The 18376-nt window shown below is 41.5% G+C and overlaps 2 protein-coding genes across 5 annotated transcripts in view; one reads left to right on the top strand and one right to left on the bottom strand.

Moving 5' to 3' along the window:
* Positions 1–3798: 3798 nt before the first annotated feature.
* mrps16 (mitochondrial ribosomal protein S16) lies at positions 3799–6745 on the bottom strand. Its single transcript, XM_076140843.1, has 4 exons — positions 6568–6745; positions 6341–6371; positions 5370–5636; positions 3799–4790 (listed from the first exon to the last, which is right to left on the bottom strand). The coding sequence occupies exons 2-4, from the start codon at positions 6351–6353 to the stop codon at positions 4654–4656; spliced, it is 417 nt and encodes a 138-aa protein (XP_075996958.1). The 5' UTR covers positions 6354–6371; positions 6568–6745; the 3' UTR covers positions 3799–4653.
* Positions 6746–16956: 10211 nt separating this feature from the next.
* Positions 16957–18376, top strand: part of pax7a (paired box 7a) — a 40663-nt gene continuing 39243 nt past the window's right edge. For 3 of the 4 annotated variants that reach the window (XM_076141474.1, XM_076141476.1, XM_076141475.1), the window contains exons 1-2: positions 16960–17044; positions 18052–18287. In XM_076141474.1, the coding sequence (XP_075997589.1) occupies positions 16960–17044; positions 18052–18287 (321 nt within the window). Of the gene's footprint in view, positions 17045–18051; positions 18288–18376 lie in introns of all 4 variants that reach the window. The other variant, XM_076141472.1, reaches the window with a different exon arrangement.

The raw sequence follows: 18376 nt of genomic DNA on the forward strand, positions 1-18376 counted from the left end.
GTCTTCTCAGTTGAAATAGTTGTTCCAGTGTTTTGTGGAGTTGTCAGGGTTACAATTGTGGTGACTGGAGCCTTGGTTGAAGTTGACCTTGAAGTTTCCTGAGTGTTTGGAATTGAATGTGTCGATGAAGATCTTGGCTCATGGGTTGTGGTCATTGTCATTGCAGGTGTTCCTGTGCTGCTAACTGGAAGTTCAGTTGTCTTCTCTGTTGACAGTGTGGTATCAATTTTCTGTCCAGCGGTATTCTGGGTTCCAAAGGTGGTCACTGGGCTGTTTGTTGATGCTGCACTGGAAGATTGCTGAGTCGTTGTGGTTGAATGTGTCGATGTAGATGTTAGCTTATCGACTGTACTCATTGGTACAGTGGGTGTTGCCTGACTGCTAACTGGAAGTTCAGTTGTCTTCTCAGTTGAAATAGTTGTTCCAGTGTTTTGTCGAGTTGTCAGGGTTACAATTGTGGTGACTGGAGCCTTGGTAGAAGTTGTACTGGATGTTCCCTGAGTGTTTGTAATTGGATCTGTATTTGTAGTTGCCTGTGATGTAATTACGGTGTTGGCAGTAGTGTCATCTTCTCTTGACGCTGTCTCAGTAATGTCTGTATTGTTTAGGTTCTCATTTGATTGTAATTGTTGACCTTTGTCATTGCCCAACATTAATCTCATTTTTAATCCCCCCCAAAATGTTTTTGATGTCAGGTTCAAATCAGTAGCTTTTTGATCGGTTGATTCATGTTGATTTAATGTCTCTGGTTTCCTCCACCTGTCATCAGTTTGATCTTGTTTTGTATTCTGATTTCCTGTTAAAAAGCATACATTGGTATTTGAGCAACAAATACAGTCCAAGTACAATCCAGTACACGTTGTTCTCTTAAATTATTTTCAGTTGGTCACTTTTTGTCCAAATCCACATTTTCAAATCCTTTCCCAAGCTTTTATGATTTTTTTTCTTAATTCTTTAAAACTTGTTGAATTACATTTTTAATCTTGCCTTTGTATGTATATTTCAGTTATAAACAGGCCTGATTTGTCCGTCAGATTCACTGTAGTTTTATATCAACTAAGGTCAAAGTAATTGCAAATCCCCTGCAGCAAAGTTGAATAGGCTATATTTCTTGTATCTTGGATACACATTTAATGATTGTGTAATTATTGTATTTTTAGACCATCCAATCTCTGCAATTATTAACAGAATATGTTAATCAGGTATCAACCAGCAAGAGTTATTACTTTACTTATTTATCTGCAGTGGGGTATTGATGAATGTGCTGTCTTGTGAAGGGGTTTGATTTGGTGTTCTTGTAAAAAGGACCAAGTGAAAAACTTTAAGAGCGCTAACATTTCAGAGCTGACATGGTGATACAAATATAAACAAAGTACTTAATCCTTTGAAGACTTATCTGATCTGAACAGCAATTTAAGAAACATTATGTTCCAACATTGCAATACATACGTTCTGCACAATTAACCTTATATAAATGAGATATTATGATTGTGTGTTACTGTGGTGAGAAGCACCCACTGGTTCGACTTTTAGCATTAACTACAATTATTGATGAGGTTTTGGCATTCACAAGTATATAAAAATTGATTGATGTCTAATTATATCAGTGTGAGTAGGCTACATGATAAATAATCCACAAGGAGATTGATTGCCATTTAAACTGCATGCCTCACCTGGTGCATAGATAGAAATTACTGAAATTACAGACTTACCTCTTCCTTGTGCAAAGAACACACAGAGTACAATCAGCACAATCACGACCAAGGAAAGGATTATAGCAAAGGTGGAAAGCCTCCTCCAATTCAAAGATGTCAGATACATCCACATTTTCATTTTCCACAATTAGGCAGTCCTCAAAAAAACATAAGGCTGAAATATTTCATATGTTGCAATGTCACTCCATCAACATGTGAAAAGCTTGAAGCGTAGTTCCTTTAGGTGTTCTTCAATCTAGGAGTGAACTTCAGTGATCTCCCTTAATAATCGTCTGCAAGTTGTCAGTAGTGATATCCTGTTGGCAGTTGCAGGTCGTATAAACATTTAGCTATCGGTATCAGATTGACTGAATGTGTCATTAATGACCTCTGGCAGACCCAGGTTGCTTGTGATGCAGTGCACTCCCTAGGCAAACCTTTGTGATATTGTGTATTACTGCTGTGGAGATTTGTTAAGTTCCCTGAGAGTACACTCACACCCTGTACACGTGCTCCTTTTCAAAAGCCTCAAGAATAGTGACGTTTTAGACCACGTAAATTGTTAAGTGTGGGCTTTTGGTGTGTTAAGAGGGGACTTTGATGGGTATGTCAATACACAAATGTCGAAATCATTAACCATGATTTATTGTCAGTGAAGCCTGTGATGTATTTGGGCGGGAATGTAATTATTTCAACATATAATTAAGTACATAATAATTAGTTGACACAGTAAACAGTGATGCTGAAGTCTTGATAAGCTGCCCTCTAATTTCCAAAATCCTATTATATTTTCTCTGAATAACAGCATCATCCTATATATACAGTATAAACTGTACTCATTGATGGTTGTCCTGTTTTGTGTCCTTAATCATGGTGAGTCACACTGGCATCGCATATTTGGTAACATTGGAAACCTAGACTGTAAAATAAAGTAAAGCTTTGCAGGTCTGGGAGGTGCAGGAGTCTCAAATCTGCATTAGCCCCCAGTACGACATAATGATGATTGCAAAATATAATGGAACACCCCCACCACTTGGGTGGCTTGGTTGCTCAAACGCAACCAGGACCTCACAGTGTAAAGGTCCTGGGTTTGAATCGAGCAGGGGCCTTTGAATGTAGAGTTTGAGTTGGGATACAGCATCCATGTCTTTGTAGGCCCACATTATTCAGGCCTGTGATTGGGTCCAGGGTGCACCCTGCCTCTCACCAAATGGATGCTGCAATTAGTTTGTGGCTACCACAACCCTGCACTGTTTAAGCACATATTCTGACGAAGAATGGATGGAATTTCACCCGAAGCTTCCCAAAATTGACAGTTTACATTGATAATGGCAAATGATAAGTATGTTTCATTAGATCAGTTGCTCATTAAGTAGTTCTGCATTTTATGCCACAAAATTGTGATATGAAATGTAACTATTGTGACTCTTTCCTGAAGACCATTTGTTTGGTGTTTACTGAGTCATGCATAGGAATGAAGGAGTAATAAATCATGTTGAGATGGCCATGGTTTTTCTTAACTTAGTTTATCCATTGTTAGCTGTAACCCCTGCAGTTTCAATGTTTTCCAAAAATACTTACAATAACAACACATTAAAGAGTGTGTAACATACACCCATGCCAAATATGTTTTGAATAGGTTACATTTAATTAGTTTGACTAACAGAACTCTTCAGTCTAATATTTACTATTCATATCCAATATTGACATGCTGTCGCAACAAGCTTGAAATGATGGCCTACGTCACCATCATATAGATAAGGAAAGTTACATTGATCAACATGAAGGCAGTGAAGAGGAGTGAATAGCCAAGTTATAAATAGATGGAACATGACCTCAGTTGGGCCTAATCTGCATTTTCAACACGGACTTGTGACGATGCTAAAAACAAACACTCTTTTTGATTTTGAATGCACGAGAGGTTGGGTTCCACACCTCTGTTTGCTTTTTAGAAAATCACCTCTGAAATTCCACACGTAGTCCTGCTTCATGTAAGAGTGTGATGATTTATCACCCTTGGACATGCAATTCCAGCTTTAATTATCTCTTTAATGCTTTAATTATATCAGATTTTACTCACAAATGACCGAGTCAATACTGTGGCAGATATTTATTTATAAGTCTCGTTGTTGATTTGATGAACCCCAATATTGACACTGGGGTGTTAAGTGTGTCTTGGCTCAGGTTTCACTTTTAAACTGCCCTCAGGACCTACTGATTAACACAAGGCAAGTCAGTGCATGTTTTTCTCCCCCACTGATTTATAAACAAGGTTCACATGACATTGCCAATATTGAAGTAAAAGTCAACATTGGATGCCTGTGACAGCTTTTCATTCGTCTTGTCTTGGAACTGTTTTGCACTGTGTGGGTTTCATATTCTTTTGATTTGGTAGTGTTGTTTAATTATCAGTAGTGTTTTTCAATGTTCAAGCACAATTTCTCTTTGGCAATGTCTTAACTATACTTATGATGTATGGTGCATTTTGGGTGCCCCTGTACTGCTAACAAGTTGCCATTTGAAAATAATAAAGACAACTTCTGACTTTCCTTTCTTTGTTTGATGTGTGACTTTCAAATGTTTCCTCATACAGGACAATCAAAAGAAAGAATGGATCAGGACAGCAACAATGTGTTGGGTCAAAAAAATAGCAGGAAATTCTACCCATTTCTCTGCATTCTGTTCTTATGTAGTCCACAGGTATCCTAAAACAGAACAGTAAAACAATCTGTAACTCAACCCAACTCAATATTATTGTAATACTTTAATTAAGTCACGTAAAGCAGTAAATACAAACAACTGACTGAGTACTTCAAGGCTCACACAGCTTGAGCCTATGGAATTATATGAAGCGTCCGTTTCATATTCATGGTTCATTCAGTCACAAAACAAGTCGAGGTCAATAACTGTGGGCCTCCTTTGGTACCGGAGGCTCACATGCAGTCCACAGCTGAAACTCTCACACTTCAGGCTGCTTCTGCTGCCCCTCCACCAAACTCTCCTCTGTTTGCGTTTCTTCTCTCTGCTGAGCCGCTGCGATGCGTCGCTCTGCCCCCGTTATCGTCATGGGATGCAGAGGGAAAAAACCTGCCAGGCCTACGGAAAGAGTTGAAACAAAAAATCCCAGTAAAATTTGTGTCTTCATTGAATTCTGGGTTGTAATATATTACTATATTATATTACTTCAACAAACATTTTTATTTGTTGAAGTAATATAATTCCTTTGGTGTTTTGGACATGAAATGCAAGTTTTTGAACTATTACAAGATACAAGTTTCAAAGCTCCCAGAGGGTCTGAGTCTGAGTTATATGCAGCCTGTTCACTTGATTTGGCCGCCCTCAGACATTCACAATTTGGATTAAACAGCCAATAAAATAGGACAGAATTCCTGGGTTAGATGCTTCTAAGCTAGGCTCAGAAAACCTCGAGCATGGATCTGAAAGGCCGAAACAAACACTATGGACCTTATGCTACTGACGTCATGTTTAAACATTTCAATGTAACAGCTCATCTATCATATGGTGTTTTTCTATGTGAACACTGTCGAAAAGTTGCACACAGCCATATAATGGAGGAACTCCTTCATTAAACAAATGACAAAGCAAAACAAATCTCCACACATGGCTACCATTATGTTGACCGCCCTGAAATGCTTTCATGTAGTGAATACACACCTAGAAGCTTGGCCACTGGCTTGGTGGGGTGAGCGCCACAGCCCATCCAGTGCTTGATCCGGTCAAAGTTGAAGCTAACCAGTTTCTCGTTGTAGATGTTGGGGAGGGGGTCGTACGTACCCAGCTGCTCTATGTATTTACCGTCCCTTGCTCTTTTGTTGTGTGCTGCCACAATGCGGTAAAAGGGCCTGTTGGCCTGTCTGTGACCTGCCATAGCCATTCGAATGACAACGTGGCCCTTGTGGTACTGCTTCAGGAGGACAGACGCTGTAGAAGGACAAAGGATAATAAATTCAAATAAATCTCAAACATATCGCTGTATCAATGAGGAAATGGATGACCTACACTTTGGCACGCAAAGGCTGCACCCATAGTACTAAACAATAACCCGCTTCAGAGTGCAATCTTATCATGTTTAATCGGTACAAAGTAAATCTACAGTGTTACCAATGTAACTTGAAATCTAATGCAACAGCCCTGCATTCAATTCTATTTTTGTTCAGATTTTATTGACCCTGTCAGGTGATGGTTCCACCCTATGACTTCTGTGGCAGTAATAACTTGTGGTTTGTATAGGACTGTATACTAATGAAACTTGTTTCTAGTACCGATTATTATGGTCAAGTTCACTTAAAGGGAAGACAAGACATTACATGCTGAACCATCATGACATATAGGGCATCAACATTTTGCCACATTTGACATAAAAATACTCAATTTGGAAAATGTAAAAATATAAACTGCATCCTCCACTGATTCAATGCCAATGTGCTTGATTGATTTTAGAACAAAACAAGACAGAATCGTACAACAGTTAAGTCACAGGATATTAACTCTTATCTTTTCCTCATTGTGATACATTACAAGTGTACTGTATACTGATTGAGTAATTAGGGTTAGGGTTTTTACTTCATCAATGTACTTGAAATACTGCATACAGACAATGTGTCAAAATCTGAGCCTGTTCTCACCTAAATGCACCATGATGTCCTCTGAATGATCCTGCAACAGAAAACAAACCAGCGTTAAAACAAAGTGGACAGCAGTGAACATCTATACGCATTATCAGCAGTGATTGCGGCGCAGTTACACGCGTGTTTTGAACGCTAAAGCCTCATTAAATGTCAACCAGGGCAGCAAGAGCGGCTGCTAACCGCTAATGCTAACGCGACACAGAGCGAACAGTCAGCGAAATTACCTCTCAGGGCGCAGAATGAAGTGAGGATAATGTTCCTAAATGACGCGACTTCTTTACTCGGACAAGTTACAGTTTGTTACTGAATGTTTTGCTTTAAGTTTCACAGCAGCAGGAACAGTAACGTGACATTTGTGGAGACGTTTGTCAGTGCGCAGCCATGTTGGAGGAGGAAGTTGCGTAGATGTGTTATTGTAAGTCTTGCACGCGAGATGGCAGTGTTGCCCTTTTCTCTCCTATGTTTAGCAACGAAGTATATTCAGTATGAATGTTAACGTTTCACTGTGGTATGGCAGGAAAGATTAAATGATTTCATTTGTGCTATTAAAAAGAGCAGCTATTAAGATCAATAATAACTTATATTTTAATCAAATATAGCTCATCTCTGTAGTTTTCTATTTAGTTTGTGTTCACATGCGGTAAACTATCATTTACATCTTTAAATGCAGTTAGTTTATTACAGTATATTATATGTAGATATTAAATAGATAGAGAGATGGAGAACGATTTAGTTTGGCTAGCAGTTGGTTGGAGCTGCACAGACCTAGGGATAAGCAGAAAAACTATAGCAAGATCTAGAGCTATAAAAAGATTGTACTTATGACTTTGATAGTAGCGGGATTCTCAATAGTTTCAGCTCTTCCGTACCTCAGCTTCTATTGTAGCTGTGCTAAAGAAAACAGAGAAACAATTTCAGGATTACATCAGTTTTCCATATATTTTTGACCTCAGCAGAGGTGAAAACTGATTTCGTGAGAAGGATCCATGAATTCTGTGTTCAGGGCTTCACCTCGTGTCATCTGGAGATTCCTGCCCACTCTGTCCTTGTCTTGGAACATGTTGATTTCACACTCGTATGGTGTAAAAGCTTGTTTTTCTCTGCATGTGTGACGCAAACAAATGGCTTTCTGTAAAGGAGAGGTGACTGACACACACAAGAGACGTGCCCTTGTTTGTAATTCTCCGGATATCTCACTGTCCCTGGGTGACTCTTGATAAGGAGAAAGTAAATGACGTCACCATTTTCCACATATTAGACAAACTGATAAAAGTGGAAAAAAAAACGTTTTCACTGAATAGCTTATTCACTATTTGGTTTACAATTAGTAGAGGTTACAACTTTTTGCTGAGAATTTTTCTGGGAATTCTGCTGTTTTCTTGACCTCACAGAGAACAATGAAACAATTAAAGGATTGTCGGGTTTTAAAGGGTAACACCAATATTCTTTTAGAAGAGGAATTGTATTCCCAGACTCGGTACTTGAGCTGTAGCTGTATTTCATTAGTGTCATATTGGCTCACCATTGAAACTTGTGGACCACCGGCTCAGCTTAACATCCATACTACCTTCTGTGTTTTCACCCACTTTTGTTGTTTGTTTGTTTGTTTGCAGGATAACCTACAACCTGATTGTGCTGAAGCTCGGTGGAAGGGTGTGGCATGGCCAAGAGGGAAGGACGTGTAAAATTGTAGAGGTATGTTATGTCCAGGGGCATTTAAAAATTAGGCTTTCTTCAATATTCCTTCAAAGGTAATACAGCAATATCAATGACATGATGCAATTTTGTCCAGATATATTTTATAAACTACTCTCTTTTGAACTGTGTCTAACCTCGTGCAGCCTTGGTGGAGGTATGCGGTCTAATGAGTGTTTAGTTAGAGGTTAAATAACAAAAGCAACACATTTCTTAAATGAACTTAATGGGCCGTAAAGCGGATCAGAGTTAGTTATGCGTTCGGTAAAACAAATCTGAATTTGGTATCCTCACAGTCTACATACTTGCCAACATCAAAATTAACAAGATTACAAGGACATTACATTAAGATTTTAACCTTTTTTCCAGTTGGTTTTGTCGCTGAAATAATATCAGGGAGCAGACAAACAGCAAACACAACGTGCTTTCTTCTCATCGACCAAAGCTGAAATTCAAGAGGAGGGCGTCATTATTAGGTTGACCACGTTGCAGTGGAAAAATCTGAAAATGAATAGAGGCTTTACACACTTAGGCAGCACACAAAATGCATCTTACATGGTGAATCTGCGATGCGTGATTATCTGAACGGTGACATTGATTCAAGTTGTGGCTCGGCATATCTCGTGAGGACCTCATGCTCTTTGGGATACCAAGACGAGTTGTTCCTGCTCTAATCATCTGTGACAGTTCAGTTCGAGACGCTCAGATGACCAGATGGTTTACTAGGTAAAAACAAGAAGGGCTCGCTTTGAAAAGACAAGGCCCGCCCCCCAGACTGTGTCGTTGTAAATTCAATATCATTAAGTAGGAGATGTGGCTAATGTCTTATCATTTGCTCTTTACTGCCTTAAGCTGATGGGAAGCAAGTTTACCCACAAGTCTCATGTGTCCTTAAGTGTCGCCTACTTTTGGTAGCAATTTCAGATAAAGAAGGCATAATAGATGATCATTGATGCATTGAAAGAATCATAAAACTACAGTTGTTCTAACTAGTTCAATGCGTGTCTTGTTTTGGGGGTTTTCTTTCAGTTGTTTAGAGACTTGAGACACATTTTGGACAGGACAGCCTAAGAGAAATTCAGACCCTGGCATTCATTCATTGGCATTTGAAACTGGACTTTGCGTGTCTACAGAAAGTTAGAGAGGACCCAAAGCCACATGAACACAGTGAGATCATGTAAGCGTTTAATGTCATAAATATGGAGCGCACAACACCGTCGCTGGGAAAAGGATGCGGATCCCTGCCACCAACCCGAAGGCCCCTGTGCGGCCATCATGGCTGGAAATGAAAGACGCAGCAGAGACGACTTTGTTTCGTCTCTGTGTGGAAGATGAAAACTTTCTGCTTGATTCCACTGTTCCACCCCAACCTCTGAAGGGCTTAACCCATTTTATGCTACTTACCTCTAACCACCACATAATGTATTTTCTTAGATAGATTATCAGAGTAACAGCGAGCCGGAGTGGTTTCCTTGGACTCCACCGCTGAAATGACAACCAAAGTTTTTTCACGTGACTCTGTATTGCTTGATCTTTTAGTGTCTGTCACGCATTAAGGAATTTGAATAACAGATTTTTTCCTGAATCTTATAAAAATTAAGATTTTTGCAAGAATCGATTGAAGATGACTCAGTGTGTTTCCATCGTGTTTTCCAGGTGTTAATAATGCAAACTGTGCTGTCATGCAGTTTAAACAAAGCGTGCGTATAAATTCCCATCTAGAACACTGTTTATAACTTTGTCCATTTTCAGCCATTTGGCAGTTGTATGTCGTTTTATGTTTTTTTTTAAAGAAACGGCATATATTCATGGATTTTTTTTTTCAATCCCAGACGCCGTGTGACTTCCAGTCTGTGAGCTCTTTGTGATGCCTCTGCTTTTTTTAAGCATCTGAGCTGGAGCAGAGAGACGTTATGGTTTCAGCGAGCACCTAATGCAAAGACGGGATTCAGTCACACATGGGGGGTCAAGTGATCTCCGTTCTCTGGAGGGATCTTTCAGATGGTTGTGGTGAGACTAATTGTGATAGCATGCAAAATGGAGGCATTACTTTTATCTTCATTAACAAAGAGACTTTTTCTTTCTCTCTTTCTTTTTTTCCCCCCAAATTTGTCCGCTCGCACAGCCACATTTAAGTGAAAATGTGCTGTGTTCTTTGCATGTAGAGCCACGCCGCCGCCTGCTTCTATCCAGTTTTGAATTTTGTGTCGAATTCGTAACATATTTGATTCTCTTTGGTAGCCAAACACCAAATGTTAATACTGAAGCTGCTGTGGTTTAGAAGCCAATTATTCTTCTTTTAATATGTCAGAAGTATGAGATTATGCTTATTATAAAGGCTTATAACTCCTTACTGATGTGAGATCTTGGATTATTATCACCTAATTACATATAGTAGCCAAAACCCATCGTACATTTAAGATAACATGCAAATAACAGCCGTTAAACCCCTGCTTGTATCATGGGTCACACTTGCTTACAGTATATCTGGACTGGGATCTGACCAGTTGGGTGTCTTAGTGATTCTTTGTTGTATCATATAGTTTTTTTTCTAGAAACATGAGTGTTTGCAATCCACCAAATTGGGTGATTTTCCAGCCCTATTTACCGAACAATTAATACTTTACCATGGTGATTGTGTTGGATTACAGTAGATTGTATGCATTTAATGAACTGGTAACCACAACTAACTGAACCACATTTATTTATCAATGTCCTCATGACCTGAATATACTCTTATCATAAAAACCACTTTGCCTTGTTCAAATAAAATCTATCCACAGTCCAGAAGTCCACTATTTGGCCCACTTGCAAAAATTTTGATAATCTACTGTTAGCCAATCATTAGAGGAGCAGATGTTTGTTTCGGCTTTTTCTACCAAACTGAACACTGACCTGTAAGAACACTCGTAATGTGAGAAAACAAAAATCTGACTTGATTTTAACCAAACAATCACAACTCTAAATGATTCCTCGGCATCAGGAGATAAATGTAGCAGCGGGTGGAAGCAGCCAGGGCAACTGCAACTGGCTGAAGGTAATGTTTGGGTGGGCGCAGTCAGCACGAGGGGTCGCGACCTGCTTACAGTGCTGAAGCGGCAGAGCAGCACCGCTAGGTTGTGTGAGAGGACAACTGGATTTGGCATGCACATCAGAGCGTGATACCCAAGCATTTTGGTCCTATCACATGCCACACACACACACGCACACAGGCAGACACACACACACACAGCATTCTTGGTGGTGTAAAATGGATTGTAACACTGGCCAGTGTAATGAAATGATGCCAGCAACCCACAGTGTTCCTCCACAATGAAACCCAGTAAAGGTTCCACTGCACTCTGTGTCCAGTGATGTTAAAGCAGAAAAGGCTGTTCTAAACACTATTTTTCTTCTTCAATTGAGCAGACCACAGATAATAAGGCGGCTTAGCAAGGCAGCCACTTTGTTTTCCATGTGTGACGCGCAAAAGAAGATGTTGGTTTAACTCGAACAATAAACAAAGCCCCTAAGAGTCTGGTTCCACTCTGGTCAGGATTTGGTGTAGACTTGGATGTCATCTGCGTAAAAGTTCCTTCAACTTGTCTGTCACCAATTTAGTAGGAGAAATGTTTGCGCACACAAAATATATTATAAACATTAGGGTTATTGTCATCGAGTTATTCCAGTATTCTTGTGGTCAAACATGGATTTGAAACAGAGAAAAAGTTCTGTTGACTCTGTTGATTTATTCTTTGACATGCTCAAATCTGGAGAGCTATGATCGAGGGTTTAGCACTTGATTAGCAGCTGCCATCAAAACTGAGATTCCTCCTCGTTTCACCACGACCGTGCCCTTTCTTTTTTCAGGACACCAAACGTAGATCAGTCTAATCTCGGGGATGTCGTAGGCGTCCATGACTACTTTTTCCCTATTTGAAATGTTGCATTATCTTTGCGTATTTGCGACGGTTGGTGGCAAATCATCAAAGACAGCAGCTCAGAGGTTGACTACATAGCACCTTGTTCATACCAAACTCAAAAGGAACAGGCGTCGCATTGAAAGCACCCTCGCCGCCATTCTTACGCAAAACACACCGGTGTTGCGATTGAAGCGGATGTGTGTACGTGATTTTGCGCAGCAGGGATAGAGAAAGGGCTCGGTTATTGGGTTTCTGATGGCGTTTAACGCAAGAGGGCAGGTGAGCTCTGCTGTGGGGCGATAAGAGCCTCGGGATACACTGAGAACTGTTGCTCTTCCCGAGAGGCTGACACAACAGTCACCAGCACTGCTTTGTCGCGTACAGTGCGTCGTCTTCTTACTTGTCCCTCACTCCTAGTTTCTTCTTCTGCCATCTCTCGTTGTCAGACTTGGAGGTTGCATTGTGCACCATCTGTCGCGGCCTCCGTCTCTTGCGTCGCGTCAACGACACGTACTGCTCGTCGTGCCAAGTGTTGAACGTTACCGAAGACACACAGAATTCACAGTATAACGAGCAGTGACGGGATGTCATGGATCAACCCCCACCACTGCACCCACCTGCAGCCCATCCAGCTGAGTCTGCCTGTGCGTGTATGGATGTGTGTGTGTGTGATGTCACCCAATCACCTCGCTCTTTTTGACAGAGTTGTGGGCTGTTGACGGTGCTGCAACAAGGACGCAATATCCATTGTCTCCTCTCTCTCTCCGTCTCCACGTCTCCTGCTTCGCCCACGGTTTGAGCAGCTCGTGGTGTTTTTCTACATTGTCCACAGTTTGTCCAGCCTCTGATACCTCTGATCTCTGTGGAAATCCAGAAAGGGCTGCCCTCTGCCAGTGGCCTTTGGCTGGGTTTGATCACTGCTTGAGTTATAGACGTCTCCTGGCGTCATAACTCAGCCTTCAGACTGGGATGTCATCGTAACATATGTTGTTGCTCCTCTTCCCCGCCACACATTGTGTGTGAACAGAGAGACTTGTGGGATATTTACCGTACTGCTTGTGCTCTGGAGGACGACTTTGAAAAGTCATGCGGTCTTCCAAGCTGTGAAATGTAGTTATATTTTTTGAGAATTCAAGAAATTTCCAAACCAGTTATGTTTTTGTTCTACTCCACATCAATGTTACTTATATTTACATAGAAAGCCAGGTTAAGACTCAACCATGAGAGTTCATGTAGGGTTCAAACGCAGGTCTAACATGGCTAACATGTTCCAAATGAGTGTCAGGAATGCCTGTGTCCTGCTCTCCTTATTAGCCAAAAATCACCTTGTCAAACCCTACACACCCGTCCAAAATGCCTCCTTACTCCAAACACGACCAGATGAACGTCTCAGATCAGCTTTCTTTGATTAAACTTACAACCCAAACTAAGCCTTTTTCACCATTCTCCTCTTTAGAGCGCATTTCATACGCTCTCCGCTTGGCGATAAAATAATTCCCATAAGAAAGTGATTTCACATTTGGGTAATTCTGAGCAGATGTGAAAGGGATCCAGTGAGGTAATCAGAGTGCGGTGGACTAGCAGGCCGTGTGGTGTGCTGCTCTGCTCATGATCCTAACACCTCTGGATCGGAATAATGCATTTAGTGGAAGTGATTGGTGAAAACGCTCAGTGGCTCACTTGTTAAACCACCCGGCCAGGTCTTTATTTACAGCGGGACAGACTTCTGCACACAATATGTTGAGTTATATCAGCAGAAGCAGCGCGTGGTGCAATTGAGCTCTAGTCCAGATGTAAGTGAATACACATATAAACATCTGCCTGTCAACAAAGAACAGAACTCGCCTTCAGCATTAAAGTGTCCACCAAATGGAAAAAGGCTTGTGGAAATCAAATTAGATTTATGAATTCTTTTTTTTTTATCATAGTTTGAGCCAGCAGGGATCTGAAAACAGCAGGAGACAGATTGTCTGAACGTGATTTGCCTTTGTTTGGATGCAAACATTGCAATATTCCTCTTTAATGTCCTGAGAGTGATGTGGCTTATTGCCCTTTGGCAGCAGTAAAATACATATTTTTTTATTATTTCTGGAGATTGATTATGTATTTATTTATCTACACAGCTGGCGCAGAACCTTGCAGCCTGACAATAAACTTTCAAAATAAGTGTCTTTACTGTTTGTTTACTGGACACACTTAGTTTAAAATCTGAACGTACTCCACGAGCCAGTCACTGCAAAACAACAGTGTTTGTTGGTTATGTTAACTCCTCCATCACATCCTGAAATCAAACTTATTTTATATCCACTTAATGCCTTTTGTTCGGCTCAGCAAAAGATAAAGGCCCCGAATTGGTGCTGCGTCTCATCAAAGGTGTGTTCTCTTTGTGTGAATCCTTAGAGCGATGGGGGAGATAGAGAGAAGGAGACGTTCACCTACAAGCAGATAGAACAGAAGAAGACGAAGAAGAAACTTAGCTAATATGCGTGTCAAAAATATCATGAGGCTCTGCGGGGAAAGTGTTTGAAGAGCGGCGACTGATCAAGATAAGATTGGAGAATGTGTTGACTTCATCTGAAGAAGAAGAAGAACAACCAGCATGGGTTGAGCATAGGGCCTCATGTTAAAGGTGAACTGTGACACTGAGTTCCACTGTGTGAACTCCCCCATGCTCACACACACACACACAATCACTGAATACCTAAGAAATGTCTATGGTTCTTAGGGTCTATGTTAAGGGAAAATTTAAAATTTGACATTGTGCGTTGAGCTTTTGAGGATGAATCAAATTTTTTGATTTTTATTAATCTAAACGTTGTAGGATGATCAGTGATCAATTAGTTTTGAGTGTGATGAAGTAGTTTTCTCTAACAAATGCTCCATTTCAACCTTGTTTCAAAGTCAACTTTATGACTTGATTTTATATCATTTATTATAACTAAAAGGAAAAAGTCCTAAATGAGTGAAGAAAATACGAATAAAAACAAAATAAGGCATTTTAATGGCTTTGTAAGGAAATATTGATTGAATGCAATGACGTTTCCTGACACGAATGGGGGGGAAATGATGGAGTTTATAAAAAGAATAGTTCAGTTTCATTTACTTGAAAAATAGCGTATATGTCAAAAATCATTTTTCTCCTCCCGATCACGTAAACGGTGGGAATGTCTCCCCGCCGTGTTTACTTTGGGGGAAATTCTCAGCAGCAGCGTAACAAATGAGCACCAGGTTAATAATGATTATGATAACAGAGGATATTTACTGGGAAACGCGTGTTATTATTGTGTGTCTGTGCGTGATTTAAACACACACACATACCTGAGAGAGTGAGAGAGACAGAGAGAGGGAGGTGGACATATTAGTCAAAAGGACATGGTCAGCTTTCCATAAGAGCAATGCGCCATTGTTTGGCTGTGTGGTGATTGATGCTGGAGCTAATCCGCCGCTCTTTGCGCCTCTTCCCGGGAGGCTGCCAGGCTCTCTTTGTGCCCCTCCGTCCCATGCGAGGCGCACCAAAGCGGGCGAGTGAGGGTCAGAGCCATTCGGCAGGATACCAGATCCTTCCCACCGGCACATCTGCATGTGAAATCGCCATTTCACCCCTCCACACTCCCTAATTGTTGCTAAAATTATTTGTGAAATTGCCTTCCACCAGGAGTGTTTTCCACGGCAATTGTCACACAATTTTATATGCGCGGTGGGCCCACAGAGTTGACACACGCACCTCTCCCCCTCCTCTCCTCCCTTTTTTTTATACGAGTTTAATAGTTGCGCGTAATTCTTAACAATTACCTTATACAGCAATTACTCTTGTGCGGCACAATTCTCCGGGCCAAGCAACCTGTTGTCATCAATAGCGGCTCGATCCCATAATAAGGCCGTAATTACCGCAGAAGCTGTGGGAGAGAATGCGGCGGTTTGTCGCTGCGCACATTAAGTTAATTGAAAGGTTAACAGGCCAAACAGCGTCTGATGGCGCGGAGAGGCGCTGCGCCTTTACACGCACATCAGCGGGTCACTTTCATCTCTGCGACAACACACTCTTTCACACGTGTGCTGCACTTAAATCACGCCACTTTGCTTTAGGAAAACACACACACACGCATTGGGTATTTTAATTCTATAGGTTAATCGATTCTATTGGGGTTTTATTGATCAGAATTTGATTATTTGCACATAAACAAAATGAGATTAAGGTTTTCAGTAAATTATGAATATGTTTATATACATTTATGCTTCATATTTGAGGATTATATTTTTTATTTCTTTAATGTATGGAGTTAATAATGAGGAAGATAGAAAGAGAGATAGAAAGAGCATCGCACTGATAATGTGAGCAGGTGCATTTGGAGGAGATGAGCAAAGGCGCTTGGAATCGTATTTGGATAAAACACATTTGCTGTGTGTGTGAGAGAGAGTATATTGGCTCCGAGGACGAAGGCAGCAGTGAATTAAAAGTAGAATGCGACCCTGTGATTGGCTGGCCGCAGCCCGGCTAAGCCCACTCGCTTTCATCCATAAAAGAAAGGCCTGGGAGCCTATGGGAGCGCTCGGCTGTCTCCTCCTCCAGCGCGCACTAAAGTTCAACTACTTCCAGGCGGCACCACGCAGACATTAGACTGAGCCCAAAGTCGAGCCAAGCACCGGGACGCGATCACAACACGGCAGCCATCTGCACACTGCGCATCCTCCATTTCCAGAAGCTTCCCCACAAACCAGAAGAGGTTTTTATTTGAACTGTTTTTTGTATTTGAATCATCGCTGTAATTAAGCAAAGTCATCGACCCCGGAGGAGAGCATCAGCACCGCGGTCACTCTCCTCGGCGGAGCGGCTTCATTCTGCGCCTGCAGGGATTTGGGGGGGGATTTGATCGCAGAACGAGCATCTCTCTCTTTGTTGCTGTTGTTGTTGTTGCGCATTTTCTTTTTTGAAGACATTCATTTCCGGCTCCCACTTGGACTTTGTGACAGTAAAGCGCGTCCAAGCCACCAGCGTTTGTGTGTGTGTGTAGCTCGATGATGGCTACGTTACCAGGAACTATGCCTCGGATGGTGCGACCTGCGCCGGGCCAGAACTACCCGCGCACCGGCTTCCCCCTGGAAGGTAAAACGCAGAGCCTGATGGGTTAACAAGTGACCGAGCTGCAGCCATCACAAACTAAATCATTAGAATTTCGTAAAAGCGTAATAAATGCTGCAAAAGTTGCCTGCTGTTGATTCATATTATTGCACTTCGCACGACTTTAGGTGGATAAATATGTGATATTATATTTTTCTTTGATTGAATTTGAACTCCCTGAAATAATTTTTAAAATAACAATTCATTTTCCGTTTTATTTGTATTTATTGAACGCACATTTACAAATTTAAAATGGTGTGCACATTTTGTACAACATGACAGTAAATCACCATCATTATAATTTCAATGACTTCAACGAAATTTCTGTCTTTTCTTTATTTTAACATTGAAACCCTATATAGTTTGAATAGTTGTTAATATTGAGACACATATTGAAACAGCCAGACTGCACATATGGGCGTAAAAAGGCTCACTTTGTATTTGCATGCATTTATGGAGACACTTTTCCCATCACACCCAGTTCGTGCTCAAGAGCTCCACACTGAAACGCAGCAAACCCACGTAGCCTGCAAGTTCCCTCAAGCTCCGGGATTTGCTCAAGTGTCCTGCTGCTGCAAATGGCACCAACACACACACGCACACACTCACCCACCCACACACACACACACACACACACACGCAGCAAAGAGAGATGGCTCAAAGGATCACATCAATATTTGGACAGCATGACTAGGAATAATCAAGGTGGGGAAGCGTCCGCCTCTCCAGCGTCTGCAGGAAGTGTAATTGATGCTGAAGTGGCTCGGATGCATCCTGTCAGACAGACTGACTGGGATTGAATTTGGCACGTCGCTCTCTTGAAAATGTATAATATGATAATGTGCGTAAACTGCGTCCCATTAAAAGTCAGTCACACCGCAAACATGTCGCTGTTTAGCTTACATCCGGGGATCATTCGTATACGTCATAGTCACTAATTCTGCAGAATTTGACCCCCGAATATGACGCAATTTGTTGTGTTTGTTGTGCAGTTTCAACCCCTCTGGGCCAAGGCCGCGTGAACCAGCTCGGCGGAGTCTTCATCAACGGGAGGCCCCTGCCCAACCACATCCGGCACAAGATAGTGGAGATGGCACACCACGGGATCAGGCCCTGCGTCATCTCACGGCAACTGCGAGTGTCTCACGGCTGCGTCTCCAAGATCCTCTGTCGGTACCAGGAGACCGGCTCGATCCGCCCCGGGGCCATAGGAGGCAGCAAGCCCAGGGTGAGTGGGGCCCTGAACGCACCACCACTTCACATCTCAACACCTGACAGAGCACACAGGCATTTGGGGCAGAGAAATGAATGCTATAC

Source organism: Genypterus blacodes, unplaced genomic scaffold, assembly GCF_046128005.1.
Source record: "Genypterus blacodes isolate CSIRO-AG114 ecotype Tasmania unplaced genomic scaffold, CSIRO-AGI_Gbla_v1 ptg000017l_1, whole genome shotgun sequence".
NCBI lineage: Eukaryota > Metazoa > Chordata > Actinopteri > Ophidiiformes > Ophidiidae > Genypterus > Genypterus blacodes.